Here is a 20,468-nt window from a genome sequence, read left to right as displayed (position 1 = left end):
GAGCTCCACAAGGGCACCGACTCAACTCCGTGTCCCCAGTAGATAGAAAAGTGCTATTAAATATTTGTGAAGTAAGTGAATGTCTCATCAGATACACAGCAGCTGGATACACATACCCAAACATGCGGTTCAGTTCCACAGACCTGGCACACAGTGGGGGCTCAATAAATAACGAAAAATGTATTTTATTAAATATAATTCTTTCTACACATGAGGATGCACATGGACACAGTTTCATTCCATATTTAGCATACAGCCTGTCCTCGAATAATGTAACAAAATGACATTTTCATTATAACGATGAGATGCCATAGGAACTTAACTCGTTTCTTATCAATTAGCCTATGTTAAAACTGGTCTCATTATATGTTATTTTGCTTAAAGTCACAGAACTTATTGACAATATTGAGGACTTAGTGTATATACAAAGTATGCTTGTCATGGTAAAGACAGATCGCCACTGAACAGTTTTGAAAATTAGCTTCTCTTACGTCCATGGTAGATACTGAAGTTCATCTAGCTGACTTTCTGCTTTCAAGATACTTAAAATGTTATGCAAAGATGGGGCTCAACGTAAATCCTCGTGCTGTAATCGTTCTTCCCCATGATATGTCCCTTAACTTAGATACAGAGACCATTGGCTCCACCAATCTGAGAGGACAAGATCTTTTGTGCCTGAAATGTCCTTGGGAAAGCTGCCTCATCTCTAAGTGAGGCAGCCCCCAAAGATTAGGGAGAGGAAGTGGCTCTGAGTCCATGGCTTGCTCTTGCCATGGAAGTGGGAGGGAATGTAGTTTCAGGACCTGAGTGCAGGGCATGCCCAGGCACTCTTGGCAGTGAGAGAGTGGACTCCTCCTCCGTTGGCAGCCTAGCAAGGGCTCCCACAACTGCACAAGACAAGTGTTCAACAGCGACACCATGTGACGGCAAGGAGCAACAGCAGCAACGCACTAGGCAGACTCATTGCTGAAGGGAAAAGCAGCTGTACCCCTTCAACACAAACCCCTGGGAGGTGGGCAATTTAAAGGAGAGGAAATTACTGGACTTATCCCAATGATGTATGTAAGCGGTCCAGTGATTGATAGGCAAAACAAACGTGAGCAAATCCACCACCTCACTTTGACCCATATGTTTGCTCTGAGTTTAACAGTCTGGTGGAAATTTTTAAAAACCACTTTCTCCTATTAACTCATTCATCCATATCACTGATCTCAGAAGTACCTAGAGAGAGGTTTCAGGGTTCTGCTTGGCTTTGCAGCAAGTCCTGTTTACTTTAAAAGTGAAACCAATTTCAACAGTTTTGAAAAGCCCCTAAAAAATGTCACTGCTTTTAGGAAGACTTTCAAAGACAGACGGGACAATTTTTAACGTGCTTTCGAATGGGATATAAACATGAACAAAGCCTTCTCCTGAGGATCTAGTTTTGAAGCCAAGCACTGGAATCAAGTTGGGGTCCCAGTAATACAATATTTTAATTGTACTGTCCGAGCGAAGTGCAGCAGGAGCCCTAAGGTGGGGAAAGCCCTTCTGGACAGGTGGACCAGGAAAAATGTTTGACAAGAAGGCAGCACTTCAACTGAGAGTGTTCCAATATGCTCATACCCTCTGACCCAATGTCTCACAACTTCTAGATATTTTTCCAAAGGAACCAATCAGATGCAGATAAATGTGTACGTATGTACAAGGGAGGTCACAGCATCATTTATAAGAGCAAAAGAGTGGAAGCAACTGAAGTATCCAGTAATAGAGAAGTACATGAATAAACGGGGGGTCAATTCATGAAAATGGGAAGGTTATGGACTGAGAGAGACCAAAGGAATCGATAACTCCAATGGGGGTAGCGGTCTTATGGGTGGTTACACATGTAGAAATTTACCAAGCTGTATATTACTGTAGATTACACTTTGAGAATAAATAAAAAGACATATAGCTAGATAACAGATAGCTAGAGAGATGATAAAGACATTAAAAACCAGTACTGAAAACATGGAAAAATGCTCCCAACTTAATACTAAGTGATAAAATGCAACATATATATACATTATGATCTTAATTTTACTTTTATTAATATATATACTTATGTACATGATGCATAGAAAAACTACTGGAAGGGAAGAAACCAAAATACCTACAGTGGTTGTCTCTGACGGGTAGGACAGGTGATGCTTCTTCCGATACTTCTGCCTGCACTTCCACATTGTTTAGCATGAACCTGTGGTGCCTTCGGGTCATCATCCAGTGCCGGGTTATCCTGACCTCTAGTAGCCTCAGGTTCTCATCTTCTGACTCAGGTAACGCTAATCTCAAGTGTGCCCATAATCTCCCAAATCCGGAAGATGGATTTGCTGTCAGGCTGAGTGATGGATGGCGATCTAAGTCCTAACAGTTTGTGTTTTCCCTATTGCCCCAGTTTTGTATTATTCTTAGTAATAATAATTACAGAGAATAACATTTATTGAGTACCTACTACATGTCAGGTTCCCCACTAAGGGCTTCACATGAGGACCCTGAGGAACCCTCTGGACAGTCAGGCCCTATGTCAGTCCCTCCCCTTGACTCTGGGTGGGGCCCGCAACTCACTTCAGCCTATAGGATGCAGTGGAAGCCACGCCCTGCCCAGTCCAGACTAAAGTTTAAAGAAGGCCTGGCAGTTACCACACCACCCAAAATTCCACTCCAAGAAAACTGACACACAGGCTTGTCCAGGTAACTGTCCACAGCAGCACTATTCATAATAGGTGAAGGTGCAAACACCAAATGCCCATCAATAAATGAGTGGATAAACGAAATGTACATCTATACAATAGAATATTCTGCAGCCATAAAAAGGATTGAAGCACTGACACAAGCTACCATGTGGATGAAAACATCATGCTAAGTGAAAGAAGCCAAATACTAAAGGCCACATCTTATATGACTCCATTTAGATGAAATGTCAGGATCAGGCAAATTCATAAAGACAGAAAGTAGATTGGTAGTTGAAAGGGGTGGGTGGAAGAGGAGAACTCAAATCGGCTGCTAATGGGTACAGGGTTTCTTTTAGGGGTCATAAAAATGTTCTGGAACTAGATTGTGGTGACGGCTGCATAACACTAAATATACCGAAAACCAATCATACACTTTAAAAAGGCGAGCTGTATGTGAATTGTATCTCAATAAAACTGTTTAAAAAAAGAAAAAAAAGTGGCAGCCCAACAGCATATGCCTTTGCAGTCCTGGGAGCATGGAGCTGCCATGTCAGAATCTGGTGACTGTCCTGGAGGGACACATGACAAGAGGGAGAGGCCCAGGGCCTCCACGGAGGAGAATGAGAAACCCAGAAACAGAACGCTGAGCCCCACTCGCCTAATCCCAGCCATCCGGGCCATCCGTGCTGAGGTACCAAGTACATGCCTTGTCCAATTTCCTGCCCACAGAACTATAAGTAAATAATAGATGTTTTAAGCTATTTAGTATTGGGGTCATTTGTTAAGCAGCACTAGCTAACTGAGACACAGTTGTTACTGTGATCCTCAAATGACACACGAGGAGCCTTAGGTTGAAGAGTGAAGATTCACCCACAGCCTCTAACCCCAGTAGGGCAGCTGGGATTCCAGGCCAGATCAGCTTCTGCACTCTTCTCTCTGCACTTCATGACTACTTAACTCCTGTGCCCCTCCTGCCTCATGTTTGTTTTTGGCCATGTGTCTCCTGTGTTCCTTGTCCTCTTGAACTGAGCCCCAATCCTCTCACCTGCCGACTATTCTCTCCTCCAATCTGCTATACACACGCACCCAGACAGCAATTTTTTATTTTTGACTTTATCTTTTCTATTATAATGATCTTAATTCAGTTAAGCACAGGATAAAGAATAATCACATATAAAAACAACACAGCACATATAACCTTCACACACACACACACACACACACAAAGAAATAAAAGATCAACTTTCTTTTGATTCCATGTTTCCACTGCTGTCCATGCTTTTTCTAGAAGCTACAGGAATGCTTGTATTCATCTCCTTTCATATTTAATTCTTCAAAAGACAAGCCAGGTAATATACTTTGGAAACTATAAAATTCATTTTGTGTTTTTGGTTTGTAGTCACAAAATTATTCTTGTTTTATTTCTCTTTTTAAGACCTCAAAAAATTTGCTAAAATATTGTCATCTATTTGAAATGTTCAAATAATCTAATCACTTGATTGGGACGTTCAGGTGATTAGATTATTTCACTGTAATCGTCTGATTATTAGATTAGAGGCTATTATTTTGCTTAGTGCAGTTTTATATTCCCTCAATTACTCTCATGAAGCAAAGAACCAAAATCAGTAACTGTTCTAATTCTCTAGTGAATGGTTTTGATAAAACATTTCATTTAAGTGTCTACAGAAATAAAATAAAGTCATCATTTGTTTTCTTAGTAAAGGAACTGCAGGATAAACTACAAATTTGTTATAGCTTTTACCCAAGATTGGCCTTTTCTGCTCCAGGCGGCTCTTTCTGACACGGGGTTTGAAATCTTCTTGTCCCCCACTCTAAAGACTCGGTAGTCGCCCACTTCATCTCGCCTAAGCCCTTGGTCTGCCAAGGTCCTCATCACACACCACATCACACTTTTCACATGCTGATACACGCCATACGCATGCACTGCGCATGTTCCTGGTGAGCCTTATTTCTCACCACCCCTAAGTAAGTTTCCTCCATGCCTATCACACCGGTCACCTAACTATCCAACTAGGTGACCTGGTTCTTGCTCTTTAGAGGTGTAACCTCGCCAAACTCATGTGGCTGGATTTTTGGCAGGAGACAACTCCAGCCCAGAGCTCAGGGTTCCCAGATTTGCAGGGAAACACATGAACCAAATCGGATATGAGCTATTTCCCCAAGGAACAGACAAAGGCCAAAGGGCAGGTGTCAAGAAACAAGGAGATGAAGCACATAGAAGCCACAATAAAAGACTTCAAACGAGCCAATGGGACTTCTCAGGAACACAGGTATGGTGTTGTAACCTACAAGAAGCAAACATGCTCCAGAAAGTATTTCCTACAAACACATGGTAGGCTACAGAGAGACGAGGGAGAATCAAGTCCTGGTGAGTACCTGGTCTCAAGCCGTCCCTGTCACAGATGGAGAAACTGATGCCTAACGAGGAGGGGCAACTCCCCAATGAGTCAGGACAGGGACGCAGAGCACAGGCCCGCAATCCTGCCCCACCATTCATTCCAGAACCCCCAAATTCTGAAAGCGACATCTTCTCTTAATTTTGCAGCAAACCCGTTTGTTGGCAAAGCTTGTCTGTTTAGTCTTTGCTTGTCAAACTTTGAGTGAATGTTGGGTGTTTTGCAACAGAAATATCACTCTGATGAGTGTGCGCCAGCCCAGATGCCTTGGCGGTATCCTGTCACATGCAGGACGTGCAGCTGGCAAGTGGGGTAAGTTCTGAATTTGGAACTGGCTCTGGTGCCCGGGTTTCAGGACAGGCCTTAGCAGTGAGAACCTACTGTGTGCTGGGCATGCACCACCTGGCTTGGACCAAGGAGGAAGGGGCCATGAATCAAGGATGAGGGCAGCCTCTAAAAGCTGGAAAAGGCAAGGAAACAGATTCTCCCCTAGAGTCTCCAGAAAGAACCACCTCTGCCAACACCTTGATTGTAGCTCAGTGACACCTATTTTGGACTTGTGGCCTGCAGATCTATGTAAGATAATAAATTCGTGCTGTTTTAAGCTGTGAAGTTCGTGGCCATTTGTTATAGCTGCCCCAGGGAAACTCATGAAGGCCCTTGACTAAAAAAGCTTACACCCTCTCCTTTCCGTGCAGTGCTGCCCAGTTAGAGCTTTCTGCAATGAAATGTACTTGAAATGTAGCTACTTTGAGGGATTGGGGTTTTCATTTTAGTTAATTGAGATGGAAACTGAAATAGCCACTTGTGACTAGTTGTTATTATTTACTTATTTATTTTTGGCTGAGCTTTCTGCGCTGTTGCTTTGGCGGGGGAGGTGCTCAGGAGCTCTTGGTGGAGCGAGCCCACTTGCTCATCAGCGTCACGGGCTTCTGGCTGCGCAGGATGGCGCTGGCCATGCGCAGGTCCGGGCGGTACTTGTTCTTGCAGATCATGTGCTGGATGCTGCTGAGGGTGGCCCGGGCGTTCTTGTTGATGGTGGCCCGCACACAGGAGGTGGCCGGCTTTGGCTGGCCGGACCTCCGCTTCATGCCAACCACCACACCTCAGCCGGGGGCCGCTGGCTCCACGCCCACCGTCTTCCAGTGAATGAGCCCGGTGTAGCGGGAGGAGTTGCGGGCCTTCACATTACTGGGCTTGGTGCTGTACGTCTGCTTGTTCCTTTTGATCAGGGAGCTGGAGCAGTTGTGCACGACCATCCATTGCAGATGCGCGGACATGGTGACAGCTCCTCCCGTTGCAGCAGCCAGAGACGGCGCTAGTTGTTATTTAATGAACAGCATAGGCCATCACTACTGAAAGTGTGGTCTAGGGACCAGCAGCATAGGCAATCCCTGGGTGCTGGCTAGAAATGCACAATTGCAGCCTGCGTTCCCACTCTAAGTTAAATCCATACTTCGCCAAGACCCCCAGGGGATTCATGGGGCTGTCAAAGTCTGAAACTGAGATGCTGGGGTGGAAGCCACCATCCACTTCCAAATACTTTACTGTGGAACCTCAGGAGGCAAAGTCCCTTTGAAGCAGTTCTCAGGGTCAGCCTTCCTAGACTACATGAAGTTTTAAATTTTTTTAATATCTCAAGGGAAACTATTAGCCAAGGAGATGAACTAACAGCTATTGAACAGCTACTGTGGGCCAGACCCTTGACCATCTGTTATGGACTGAATGGCATCATCTCAAAATTCCTATGTTGGAGTTCTAACCCCCTGGTGTGACTGTATTTGGAGACAAGGTCTTTAAAGAAGTAACTACGGGTGGACCCATCGTATCCTCATTAGTAAAAGGCGGACACCAGGAATGCAGAGGAAAGGCCACATGAGGACCTTGAGCAAAGCCACATGAGCAAGGTGGCCGTCTACAAGCCAAGGAGAGAGGCCTCACCTCAACCCTTCCAGACCGTGATCTTGGACTGCCAGCCTCCAGAAGAGTGAGAAAACAAATGTCTGTTGTTTAAGCCACCTAGTCTGTCACACTTTGTTATGGCAACCCAAGCCAACACACCGTCTCATGGAAGCCTCATAAAACCCTGCTGAGGGTGTCGTTTAATAAAAGTAATAACAGTGAAGAAAACACCACCATGTGTTGCCTGCCCCAGGCCAGGCAGGTTATAGGCACGTGTCAGGGCTCTCTCCTTCACTGTCCCCATGTCACAGCTGAGGACAGGGAGGTGCGGAGGGCTCCACGTTGTACTCTGTACACAACAGAGCCCAGGACATCGTCCTTTCTGCCATCATCCTCTTTGCCACTTTTCGCCAATTCACACAATAAACTCTAAGAATCAACTGAAGATTTATTCCCCCAAAATAACTTCTACGACTCCCCCAGCACTGTCAACACTCTGGTGGCCCCCATGTAACACCAACGGGCACGACAGTGATGTGAACCAAACACAGATGAACAGGATTCACATGTCTTTCTTTTTTCTTTTCTCCAAATTGTCTAGTCCAGGAGTCGGCAAAGGGTCAGACAGTAAATATGTCCAGTTTTACAGGCCAGATGGTCTCTGTCACAAGAACACAAGTCTGTCCTTGAAGCTCAAAAGCAGCCATTGATGATACATAAACGATTGGGTATAAAAGCGTTCCAATAAAACTTTATTTATGAACAAAGAAACTTGAATTTTTCATTTTCCTCTTGATTTCTTTTCCCCCCAACCATTTAAAAAGGTAAAAGCCCTCTCTCTCGTGGGCTGTGAAAAGTTAAGCGGTGGGCCGGACGTGGGCAGTAGCTTGCCAATCCCTGGTCTATTTCAAAACAAAAAGCAAGCCATGGAGCCACACACTGAACTAATTCTTGGCATTTTCTTGTTGAAATTCTGATTTGCTACAGTCTCTTTTGCCCAATTTCTCATCCAGGAACTCTTGCTAGTCCCAAACTCTCACTTCCAGGAACGCTCAAGTGCCAAAGAGAGGCTTGAAGCAAATCAAGTGCTTTCCTCTGCATAATGAGAATCAAGGGAATGGTGAAAACAAGTCGAATTTCCATCTTTTTTTAAAAAAAATAGCATGCCTTTTGCTTTAAGCACAAATGACATAAATCTTTCATCAACACCAGAAAACATCAGGAGGTTTCTCAACATTTCATAAACTCAAATTTGGTAAAGGAGATAATGAAACGGTTGAAATGGAAAGAAAATGCTTCGCTAATGACAGTCTCGCTGGCTTTTCAGATCTACGCACTTCAGCGGAAAGCCGATCTCATTATCACATCACGCTGCTGCTCAGAGAAATCAGAGTCCAGGAGGGACCTCGCCCCTAACTATCAAGAGACAACATCAGGTTTTGGTCTATTAACCACATCACCTGAAAATGGCTGGCTCAGCAAGTTTGAAAAACATGTTTGCAAATGTCTTTATTAAAATCCAGACCACAACGCATGCAAATAATTCCACCAGCTTTGGGGGGAAGGGGCACCTTGAGATTCACCATTATCCCCTAGTTCAGGGGCCAGCAAATTGGTCCTAAAATGGGCCAGATAGGCAATATTTTCAGCTCTGTGGGCCAAACGGTCTGTCAGCAACTCTCCCATAGTAGCAGGAAAGCAAACAAAGCAGCTCTAGACAACATGTTCTCAAAGAGGCATGGCTGGATGCCAATAAAACTTTATTTACAAAAACAGGTGGCAGACCAAGGTCTGTGGTTTCCAACTTCTGCTCTAAAGCAGCTGGAACTGAAGTGCAATGAGAAACTCACAAAGAAGGGACGTGTTCTGTTCTCAAGATGGCAAGGGTGGAGGAAGCAAAAGGAGGTTTCTGATGTGAACCCCAGTGGGGATGACTGACATGAACCTCAAAGTTTGTAGCCAGGGCAGGTGCTGCAAACAGAGGATTTCTCTTTGTTTGCCATGTGTGGCCTCTCCCCTCAGCAACAATTCCATGTAACACACTCCAGGGCGAGCAGTAGTGGGCATTTACTACTTAGGGGGTGGTTAAGATCCTTCTAGGCCAAGGTGGAAAACCAGCTGGTATGATGTCAATTGCTCTTGCTTGCACAAAGAAACAGTTATCGGAGTGGAGCTGAAAATCTCGTCCTGATTCACTGCTTACATCAACTGAAGCTGCTTACCACCATTCCTGGTCAGAGGTGACAGGAATCTAGAAGCAAGTTTTTTGGTATGTATGTTTGTATGTACAAACGAATGAACAAAAAATAAACAAACACAAGGATGTCAGTTGTCCAAGGCGCATTTTTCTTTGGGTTTTTTTAGCCTCAAGCTGTCAAGATGGGTCTCTAAGTGACCCCAAAAAGTCACTAGGAATGATCCACTGAGACGTCTACCACAGTTATTTATAACAGACCAAACTGGAAACAACCCAAGACTCCATCAGTTGAGGACTAACTTAATATATCCTTACACTGGCTTATTTGCAGTTATTAAGAATGGTATAGTAGGAAAATATATAGAAACGTGACCATATTATCAGATGAGAAAAACAGGCTAGAAGATACCATTTGTGTAAAGAAAACGCATGCCCCCACACCCGATGCACATTCACAGAGAAAGAGCCAGAAGAATGTGTACCTTGGGTGATATTCTCTGGAGGAACAGGATCATGGAAGGCCTTTACCCTTAGAGCAAAGCTGTATTTTATAATTTTTCTACAATGAATGTGCACTGGTAGTAAGAAACGAAAACAAAATAAAACCGAAAGCCACCAAAGCCGTAACGGTGACACATAATAAGGAAGCCTTCCTGAGCGCTCCCAGAAGCACCAGTGAGGGAAGTCAGCAAAGGTCGTAACACCGGTGACATTTGTAACAGTGGACGGAGTACAAATCGAGTCAAGTGAGAGGACCTCGATTAACGAGGGATTTATTGACTCTGCACAGTATAACTAAAAATGAGAACCACGAAGCCTTTCTGGCAGCCCAGAAAATATAAAGGAAGAGACACTGAAATGAAAACAGCAGAACTGGAACTACCTTACCCACTATTGGGACTACGTGGTATATCTCAACAGGCATAAGGAAAACGCTAGAAAGGGAATGGGAAGATGGGAAAAGGTTGTTCATGCTGGAAATTGTTTCCAATTTTTAAAAATGTTGTGATCATCCTTTCACGGCAGAGGTGTGGATTGAATAAATGAATCAAGGCAAGAAAAGAGAAGCAGGGAGTGAGGACACCCACAAATATCGAGCAATTACCGGATGCCCAGGTGTCCAGTTAAGCACCCAGACCAAATTTAAGTTCCCCGAACCTTACAACAACCCCAGGCAGGTGTAACTTTCAAGCCCATTTTAGAGATGCAGAAACTAAGGCTTAGAGAGGGGAAGCAATAAGCCAAGGCTCCCCCCAGCAAGGAACGGAGATGGGATTTGAACCCATCTCTAAATGACCCTGAAGATGAGCACTTAGATGCTGGGGGACCCTATGCACCCAAAATTCAAACTCTGATAAGCTTTGGTGCCAGTGAGGGTTCTTGAAAAGCTTCCTAGAGATCCATGAGAAGCAATTTTTCAAATGTATAGCAGCCTCTGATACGCATCCCCCAAAGCTACACTGCTTATAAGAACTTAACAATGAGATAATGGTTCTCTGGAGAAAAATACAATTATTGAAACAAAATCTCAATGACACCATTCTCTTCTCCGAGAACAATTCATCTCCATAACGCACAAATGCCTCATCTCATTGAAACCTCAGTGTGGGTCTGAATGAAGCAGAGGTTTCCTCGCACCATTCACACGGACTGAAGAATGACCAGCCAAGAGCCTGGCATGTCCGTTCTTGCGATAAGAACACAGGCCTGGGCGAAGCTGGATTCAGAAGCTATGTGCCTTGCTATTTACGAACCATGAAATGATGCTTGGCTTGGATTTGACAAGGGAATAAACTATAGAAGCAATGAAGCAGAATAACATTAGCTGAGCAGGAGTACAAGTGGACTTGACTCTGACCTAGTGAGACCCCACCGTTATCTATGGCTCTTTCAATTCTTCCAGGAGCAGCTGACTGACTCGAAATTGTATTTGCCCAATCCCTGCCCAACATTTATTGAGCAAAATCCAAAAGGGAACATCGTTTCTGACTGACAAGTCTCCAAAATGAATCCTAGGTGTTTCCCACAGTGTAATTCGAAACAACTCAAGTTGGAAGTCAACTCGTTGGCTAAAAAATGTATAAACAAAAGGTCCTTTTTGGAAATGAGCTTTATTTTCAATGCTATTTCGTTCTCAAAGCCTGCATGTTTACTTTTTCTCCCACCAGGTTCACCTACAAGTCAGGATTTCAAAACCACAACAAATAAATCAAACACCAGGTGCCAACCACCAGCCTTTCATTTTGGCAATTAAGCCAGGACTCTCCTTCAAAGAAGCTTCTGCGCAAAACACTCGAATGAGGCTCATTGTTTTTCAACCTTGAAATCACCCACTTGAAAAGCAGACCCAAAAACCCAAGCTTTCAGAACTGGACCCCAATTATCACCACACAAATCACTCTCACTCTAAAAATTGTACAATTAATGGCCCCAAGCTACTTTAACAGGGGACCTTCAAGGCAAGGCAAAATTTATTGAAAGACCCCTGTGTGGCCCTGATGGTTGTCCTGCACCTCTCTTCTGTGGGAACCAGTAATACTTCACCCTTAAAGTCCTGGGGAATGACCGAGCAAAGCCCATTGGGATGGGGAAGGAAGTTGGCTGCAGACCTAGTAACAATGAACTTCGTTATTCACAAACAAATCCAATAAAGAGGCTGCATCCAACTTAAAGCCAACCTTTCTGCTTCAGATCCCAGGATATAAACGATTTCTAAAAATCTGTATAATTTGAACCAAAAGGGATGGTTATTAAAGATAAACAAAGAAATATGCAGAAACGTATTTCTAGTGAAAGCTAGGCGGAAGATGGATTCCAATCCAATAAAACAACCTAGAAATGTTCTCTTTTCCACAAATGCATTGTTATCATAATCCCTTACATAAACCCTTCTGAAACTTCCTAAGTAGACAGCATTTCAATGCAGAGACCAACGTGAAAATATCTCTGAAAAGGAAACAGTGATGCGGCCGGGAAATTATGCACATCTTGGCGAACATTTCTTTCCACCCACCACGAGCCTGGGGTTTCCGGGGAAGGTCACGGGTTTTCCGGTCAAAAACATTCTTGAAGTCATCATGGAAGAAGGGAGACTCCGCATCTGGGAAGGTGTGTTCTTGGTTCCGAATCTGGGGCTCAGGAGCCAAACAGCCTGGAAAAGTTAGAGGGCAAAAATGTCTGTGAAGATGGGAAGCTGTCACTCTGAAAACCCTTTTTAGAAAATATTTTCAGTTGCTTTTATAAGTAATTTTTATTATACAACACTGTGAATATACTTAACACTACCAAACTTTAAACTTAAAAAAATGTAACTCTTTCAAAAATTATCTATTTCATATGAATCTGTAACATTTTATTTTCACCCATTTTCTGCAAGTCAGTGGTGACTTTCATATCAGAAAGACCTTTGAGTAAACAAATGATTACAGGTAACTCTGTTCACTGAGGAACATCTGAAATAGGAAAGGCCTGGAAATTGTATAAATGTCCATGAAGTTTAGGAATGGGTACGGACACAAGCCGACTGGGGAAAACTACATTGCTGTTAAAAAGTTACAGATGAGAATTATCTGCATTACCTTTGCAACATTTTTTTTTCTTTTTAATTTTATTGGGGAATATTGGGGGACAGCGCGTTTCTCCAGGACCCATCAGCTGCAAGTCGTTGCCCTACAATCTAGTTGTGGAGGGCGCACCTCAGCTCCAAGTCCAGTCACCGTTTAGTTGCAGGGGGCACAGCCCACCATCCCATGCGGGAATTGAACCAGCAACCTTGTTGTTGAGAGCTCACTATAAACCACTGAGCCATCTGGCCGACACTTTGCAACATTTAATAAACCTAAATTCTTTCCAAAATAAAAAGGTTATTTAAAAAAATAACAGCTGGCACAGGAACAACTGGATTGCCACATGCAAAAGAATGAAGCTTAGATCTCTACCTCACGCTATATATAAAAATTATCTCAAAATGGCTCATAGACCTATTACAACTATAAAATTCTTAGAAGAAAATCCAAGGTCACAAAAATTTATGCCTATGTTAAGTAATGATTTCTTAGCTATAACATAAAAAGCACAATGATGAAAGAAAAAATTGATAGACTTCATCAAAAATTTTAAAATTTTGTGCTTTAAATTTAATTGATACCAACAAGAAAGTGAAAAGACAACCCACAAATGGGAGAAAATACTGGTAAATCATACATCTGATAAAGGATTGTTATCCAGAATATAAAAAGAACTCTTACAACTCAGTAATAATCCAATTAAAAAAATAGGCAAAGGATCTGAATAGACATTTCTCCAAAGAAGATATATAAACGGCCAATAAGCACATAAAAATATGCTCAATGTCATTAACATCAGGGAAATGCAAATCAACCTTCACATCCTCTAGAGTGGTGATAATAAAAAAAAGACTGATAATAACAAGTGTTGGCAAGGATGTGAAGAAATTGCTGGTGGGAATGTAAACTGCTGCAGCTACTTTATAAAATATTCTGGTGCCTCCTCAAGAGGATAAATACAGAGTTACCATATGACCCAGAAATTTCACTCCTGGGTATATACAGAAAAGAACTAAAAACTTAAGTCTGCACAAAAAAGTGTACAGGAATGTTTATATCAGCATTATTCATAATAACCAAAAAATGGAAACATCCCAAACATTCATCAACTGATGAGTGGATACGCAAACTGTGGCATGTCCATACAATGGGCTAGTATTTAGCCATAGAGGGGAATGAAGTCCTGATTCATCTACAACATGGAAGAAATGAGAAGACATTATGCTGAGTGAAGAAGCCAGACCCAAAAGACTACATGTTGCATGATCCCATTTATAGGAAGCGTCTACAACAGACAAAATCCATAGAGACAGAAAGCAGATCAGCGGTTGCCAGAAGCTGAGGGGAGACAGGAACAGGGAGCGAGTGACCGCTTACTGGGCATGGGGTTTCGCTTTGGGTGATGAAAATATTCTAGCATCATATTGTGATGACAGTTGCACAACCCTGTGAATATACGAAATACTGAATTTAGTTGGTGAAGACCAACTTCTACTTTATACTTATTAATCCTTCTCTGTGGTTTGACACCCTTATTTTCTCCCTATTCTTCCCCCTAATATTTTGTTATGAAGGTTTCAACATATAGAAGAGTTAAAAGAACAGTCCAGTGAATGCCCACATGCACACCATCTACATTCTGCAATTAACACTTGGCTTTCCTGTGCACCTGTCCATTTATCCATCTACCTTACTGTTGATGTGTTTCAAAGTAAGCTGCTGGTATCAGTACCCTTGGTCCCTAAACATTAAGGCACATTTCTCCTGCATTTCAAGTTTTTCACGCCTTTTGAAAATTTCCAAAGTAGCCCAGAAGTGGGTGCAGGGAATAGCGAACCATCCTTTAGGCCCTGCTGCAGTCACTTCCATGGACAATCTGGAGTCGATGCTTCCAACTCCCTCACCGGGAGTGTTTCCCTCAGACTCCAGGCACTTCCTCAGCATTTATTCACTGCTGACTGTGTGCAAGTCACACCTGAAGCCGAGCGTGCTACAGGTGACATCGGCCTTTACTGTCAAAACATTCCCCAGTGTCGACATAACCTTCTGGCATATCAGCCCTGATGGCATCATGATGGTTGGTCATACAGGCGTCCTTTAAGTTACCTGACTCTTCCCATTTTTCAACATTTAGGTGATTTCCAGTGTTTTAACATCATTGCCTCCCTGACAGCCCTCTGTGGAGCGAATCTTCCCTCACTCATGGCCCCTACAGGAAGAGGTGGCCTAGGTCAGGGGGTGGCACACTCATTCCGCAAAAGGCACACAGTAAGCAGTTCAGGATATGTGGGCCAGGCAGACTCTGTTGCAATGCCCCAACTGCGGCCATGCTAAAGCAGTCAGAGACCTGGATATGGCTGTGTGACAACAAAACTTCCTTCATGAAAACAGGTAGTGGGTAGATATGGCCCAGGGGCTGTGGTTTGCTGACCCCCGGCCTCAGTGGTTAGTCTGGAATCAGAACCTCCCCACCATCCACTTCAGGGCGGCCAGTTAGCTCCATTGGTTAGAGCATGATGCTCATTAACGCCAGGGTTGCCAGTTCGATTCCCAAATGGGCCAGAGTGAGCTGCGCCCTCCACAACTAGATTGAAACAACTACTTGATTTGGAGTTGATGGGTCCTGGGAAAACACACTTAAAATAAGTTTAAAAAAAAACCGAGAAGAAAAGAAATCCCCAATCCAACCAGAACTGGGTGACACCTGGCTAAGTCAAGCAGACTTTGATCCCACGAAACAAAATCAGGACACTGGGCTATTGACTAAGGTAGCCCCGGGCTAAGCTGGAAAATCACAGAGCCTGAGGCTACCATCCTGGTCACAAACCAGCAGATGTGCAGTGAAGGAAGCTAGTCAGGTAACAGAAAACAATAAGCCAATGAACAGAACAAAATAAAAGACAAACAAACACCGAGTTCTTCCCTGCCTCAGGACCTTGCTGCCTCTCACCAGCTCTGCAAATCAGGCTTCCTGTTCTTGATTTAAATGGTACTTTCTCAGAGAGCCTCTCCCTGAATATCTCCTAGACTGGGAGACCCCCTCCCTTTTGCTACCTCTCAATTGATTTCTTCCCATGTGTTGTTTTCTGTCTGTGTTCCACCTGTTGTACTGTGCGTTCGCTGAAGGCAGGGACTACAGTCTCAGCTGTAACCCAAGAGCACAACCCATGATAGACAGCTGTGAAGGAATAGATGAATAAATAGATGGGTAGGAACCTAGAGAAACAAAGGCTGGAGGAGGCCCCCAATCCTGTTCTACTTCTCGTCGAGTCCTAGTTACACTTCCTGTACTCTTCTGCAAATTCCTGGATCTCTTCAAGAGCCCTCTTTGTACCTCAGCAGGCCTCATCCGAGCTCCCAAAAAGAGCCTCTCTGCACGTCCATCATGGTCCTCACTCTGGGCTCTAAGACACTTCCAGTGGCGCAGTGAACTTCCTCCTTCCTTGATCTCCTAAGTCCTGAAAACACTTCCTCCTCAGCCAGCACTGGGCTGGCACAAGGACCACCCAGCAATCCCGAATTCAGTGCCTCAACTACTCAGGGTAGCCAACTTTTCATTTTCTTCCTTTGTGGGAGAAGCACACAGGATGGGCCCAGCATGGCTGAGAACCCCAGGTTCTCCTAATGTTTTAACCCTAAGTCTGTCTACTCTCCAAGTCTCATGATTCATTAACAGAAGTATAGGAATGATGGTCCCAATGCTGGAAGAAAAACCAACCCAACTGCATTTTATTAGCCTCATAAGAAAATGAAAAAGAGCATGAAAACAGAAAGTCTGAATACACGTCTGCTGGCTTCCAGCAGGGAAGCAGCTGGACCAGGCAGCACACTGGCTGTTCAAGCCACATTTTTCACCTTGACAGATGCCAAGTATACACTAAGCACAGCAGAGCTGGCGAGAGGTAACCGGGGAAGGCATCTCTTGGCAGCCCCTGGCGACATACCAGGCACAGCCAGGACTTGGGAGAATGCTGTGTTCCAATCGAAGCTCCAGTCTGGACTGCGGTGACATTGCTTAACCCCTGTAAACCCCAGTTTCCTCTCTAGTTTGGCGAGTGCTGATTTTGAAAGCAGAAAGTGTGACACCAAAGTGCAGACTGAGAAAACAGAGAATGGGGCAGCCTGATGGCTCAGCTGGTTAGAGCGCGAGCTCTCAACAACAGGGTTGCTGGTTCAATTCCCACATGGGCCAGTGAGCTGCGCCCTCCACAACTAGAATGAAGACAACGAGTTGCCGCTGAGCTTCCAGAGGGGCTGCTGGATGGCCCAGCTGGTTAGAGCGTGAGCTCTCAGCAACAAGGTGGCCGGTTCAATACCCGCATGGGATGGTGGGCTGCGTCCCCTGAAACTAAAGATTGAAAACAGCAACTGGACTTGGAGCTGAGTTGCACCCTCCACAACTAGATTGTAGGGCAATGACTTGGAGCCGATGCGCCCTGGAGAAACACACTGTCCCCCAATATTCCCCAATAAAATTTATAAGAAAAAAATCAGAGTGGCCATGAGGTGGGTCATTCTGGAGAACTCAGAAGTTAATGACAATGAAGGGGACAGGCAGGCCTGACTTACACAATCATGCAGAACATCATGAAGACGTTCCACAGAGCGATGAAGATTCTGAAGTACCTGAGGCTCAGTAAGAACTCCCGGATGTTGTCACCTGAAAAGTCAGAAAGTATGTTTATAAGTACTAACATTTCTGCTGTCACAGCTGCAGGTGCTTCTGTGGTGTCTGCCCACCCATACCTACTGCCCCCACATTCCAGTGGCAGCGCAGCTGTTCCTTTGGGTCTCCTCTGCTTCCCCACCCCCAGCATTCAGACTTGGCTGCTCCTGACCAGTCTTGGGAAAGCACCAAGCTCCCAGCCTCTGATTGGCTCAGAGAGGGGCACATGACCCAAGTTTGCCCAATGAGAGTCAGCCTTAGGACTTTTGTTCCAACAACCGTTTTCTGCCAGGCTGGCTGGGCTGGACAAATGTAAGCCAAGTCCTCTAGGGCAGGGTTTGGTAAACTATGGCCTGGTGGCTAAAAATGGCCCCTGCCATCTGTTTCTGTATGGCTGGGAGCTAAGAACCTTTTTTCATATTTCTTAATGGTTAAAAAAAAAAATCAACAGAGTATTTGGTGAAATGCAAAAATTACATGAAATTCAAATTTCAGTGTCCATAAATAAAGTTTTATTGGAACACAGCCATGTCCATTCATTTACATATTGCCCAGGGCTGCTTTCGAGCTACAATGGCAGAGCTGAATTGTTGTGCCAGAGATAGCATGGCCCGCAAAGCTGAAAATATTTATAATCTGGCCCTTTACATAAAAATGTGCCGAGCCCTGCTCTAGGGTGGTCTTTGACTGACAGTAAAACCAACGGGGGGAAAGGGGGGAAGCTGGATACAGTCACATGCTAGAGGGCAGCTTTGAGCCTTGAATCCAGGTGTGCCTGAAGACAATTATGTGCTTGGATGTTTCCATTTGCTTTAACCACTTTGAGCTGGGTTTTTAGTGTTTGCAACTAAAAGCATACTATTCAGGCAAGTAAACAGGAGTTCTCCTTTGGTGACAACTTACTCTAGTTCTCTCTGCTGCCGAGGAACAGAAATCACTCCAAGAGGAGCCAATTTGGTACCTTAAGACTCCAGAGACCTAGGTTCCAGAACCCTTCTCTGGGATTTTGAGTAGATCACAGCCCCCCTCCAAGGCCTCCAGAATGAAATGAACTGGTCCAGGTTAGGTGACCTCCAAGGGTGCTACCCAAAGTATCATCCAGAGACCACAGCTGTCCAGTCAGTATGGAATACTGGGCAGGAGCTCAGAAATTTTCACAGCAACCCAACATGACAGCTACCTGGTACTGCTGCACCATCCTAGCGTGTGATTAGCATACGGTCTTGCTGAACACGGTTTAGATGAATCCGGGTTTGTCCACCCCATGGGGTTAGCCAGGTGTGGCACAGCATATGTAAGTGTTGGCCCAGCACGGACTGCAAATGTCAGAGACGGGTCTGTCCCCAGGATGTCCAAGAGGCACTGTTTGGCAAGGCCCTGCTCTGACCCAGGGTCACATAAACAGGCCCTCCTGCCATCAACTGAGGCTCACTGAAGGCCACTACTTCCAGGTAGGAGCTGAGTGTGTGGGACACAGACAGGAACAAGACAGAAATCCCTGCCCTAAGGAGCTCACGGGGAGGACAAATACTAAATAAGCAATCTCACAGCAAGATGGAGCCAAAACGAGCTGGAGCCTCTTCTCTGGAGCTTAAGGTCAAGTGTGAAAGGTAAATAGCCAGATGACAGCACACATAAAGGAAAATTATAACTGTAGGAAGTGATGAGTGCTGACCTATGAGGGGAGGTCTGGCAGGATAAAGAAGTGGGTGACAAGTGGGCAGAAAGAACAGCACATCCTCAGGCCCTTCTCTCTCTCTCTCTCTCTCTCTCTCTCTCACACACACACACACACACACACACAATAAAAACTTGGTGACAAAGAACTGTCCTCTCTGAAATGGACCCACTGCAGAGTCCAGAAAGGCCTTACCTGTGCTAGGCTCCCTGGACTCCTCCCCAAAGCCCTGCGTGTCCTTCTTTTTCCTACAAAGAGAAGCAGTCAGTGTCTACTTTCGATGGGACACAAGGACCGCTCAGTCCCCTGCCCTCAATGAGCCACGGACACTGAGCTTCAGCTCTAGCCCTACTTGCTGTGTGACCGCGGGCGGTTCAATGACCCTCTCTGGGCTCCCATCTGCCCCACCAATCACAGCCACTGACACGGTAGAAAGGGTGGTTCAGGGTTACAGGTCAGGGCTAAGAGTTTCTTGGAGGACGGGCCTGAGGCCCTTCGGGGTGAGAGCAGAGGGACACCCGGGTAACGAAGAGTCAGGATCTTAAGTCACAGTGGCACCGAGACTCCCAAAGGCTGGAGGCGGGGCCAGAGGGCCGGCTAGGACTTGGGAGCTGGGCCAGCGACGTGGGGCGGGCTCACGCTCACGGGGGCGGGGCTACAGGTTCCCGGGTGGAGCCCCGGTCCGACGCGGCCTACTCACAGTTTAAAGTTGAGCACCGCCCCGGCGTTCATAAGCAGCGTCCTGTGGGGGGAGAATGCGGTTACCTAGACCGCTCCCTCCCGGTTGAGCTCTCTCGCCCACTCTCTAATCCCCCAATTACCCGAACAGCAGGATGTCTCCGATCATCGTTACGGCCGAAGCGTCCGTCAGAACCGGAAGCGGAAGCTCAGGGGAGGGAGGGGAGAGGAGCACAAGCCGACCAATCGCTAAGCAGTGCTAGCGAGAGCTGAGCCAATCGAAAGCCAAGGCAGGCAGGGTGTCGCCCTCTGCAGGTCCGGCCCCCTTAGGAAAGAGCGAGAGCCCTTCCTCGCTGGGAAGTACCGGAGTTTAGCGAAGAGAAGGCGAGCGTGTGATGTCACCCAGGAGCGGTGTCATCTGGAGATGGGATTAGGTCCCTCAGTGGGGGCATACCGCGCATGCGTGAGGGACCCGCGCGCTAGAGAATTTGCTCAGATGCTTTTCCTTCAAGAATCGGAGTCTCGGGTGGGGCTTCTGGAGAAACGGGGCCCCCTGACCACTGAGATTCACATGGATGACGCATGGGCTCTCCGGGGCATGGACGCCGTTCCTGGCCACCATGGGAGGCGGGGACCTCCACTATCCGGGAAGGGGGTTCCCTACCGAGTGGTCCCTT

General features: G+C 45.5%; 1 protein-coding gene and 1 pseudogene across 2 annotated transcripts; both read right to left on the bottom strand.

Moving 5' to 3' along the window:
- Positions 1 to 5,936: 5,936 nt before the first annotated feature.
- LOC141572693 (large ribosomal subunit protein eL28 pseudogene) lies at positions 5,937 to 6,516 on the bottom strand (annotated as a pseudogene).
- A 1,221-nt stretch (positions 6,517 to 7,737) lies between these two features.
- Positions 7,738 to 20,031, bottom strand: SMIM7 (small integral membrane protein 7). Of its 2 annotated transcripts, XM_019736818.2 has the most exons (5): positions 19,935 to 20,027; positions 19,814 to 19,855; positions 19,309 to 19,361; positions 17,339 to 17,429; positions 7,738 to 12,354 (listed from the first exon to the last, which is right to left on the bottom strand). In XM_019736818.2, the coding sequence occupies exons 1-5, from the start codon at positions 19,958 to 19,960 to the stop codon at positions 12,339 to 12,341; spliced, it is 228 nt and encodes a 75-aa protein (XP_019592377.1). In that variant the 5' UTR covers positions 19,961 to 20,027; the 3' UTR covers positions 7,738 to 12,338. The 2 variants fall into 2 exon arrangements, with proteins under 2 accessions (XP_019592377.1, XP_019592376.2); XM_019736817.2 differs by lacking the exon at positions 17,339 to 17,429 and having other exon boundaries at positions 11,296 to 12,354; positions 19,935 to 20,031.
- Between the last annotated feature and the right edge of the window lie 437 nt (positions 20,032 to 20,468).

This window comes from Rhinolophus sinicus, linkage group LG07 (genome assembly GCF_036562045.2).
Source record: "Rhinolophus sinicus isolate RSC01 linkage group LG07, ASM3656204v1, whole genome shotgun sequence".
NCBI classification, from domain to species: Eukaryota; Metazoa; Chordata; class Mammalia; order Chiroptera; family Rhinolophidae; genus Rhinolophus; species Rhinolophus sinicus.
This window is presented reverse-complemented; position numbering and strand designations above follow the sequence as displayed.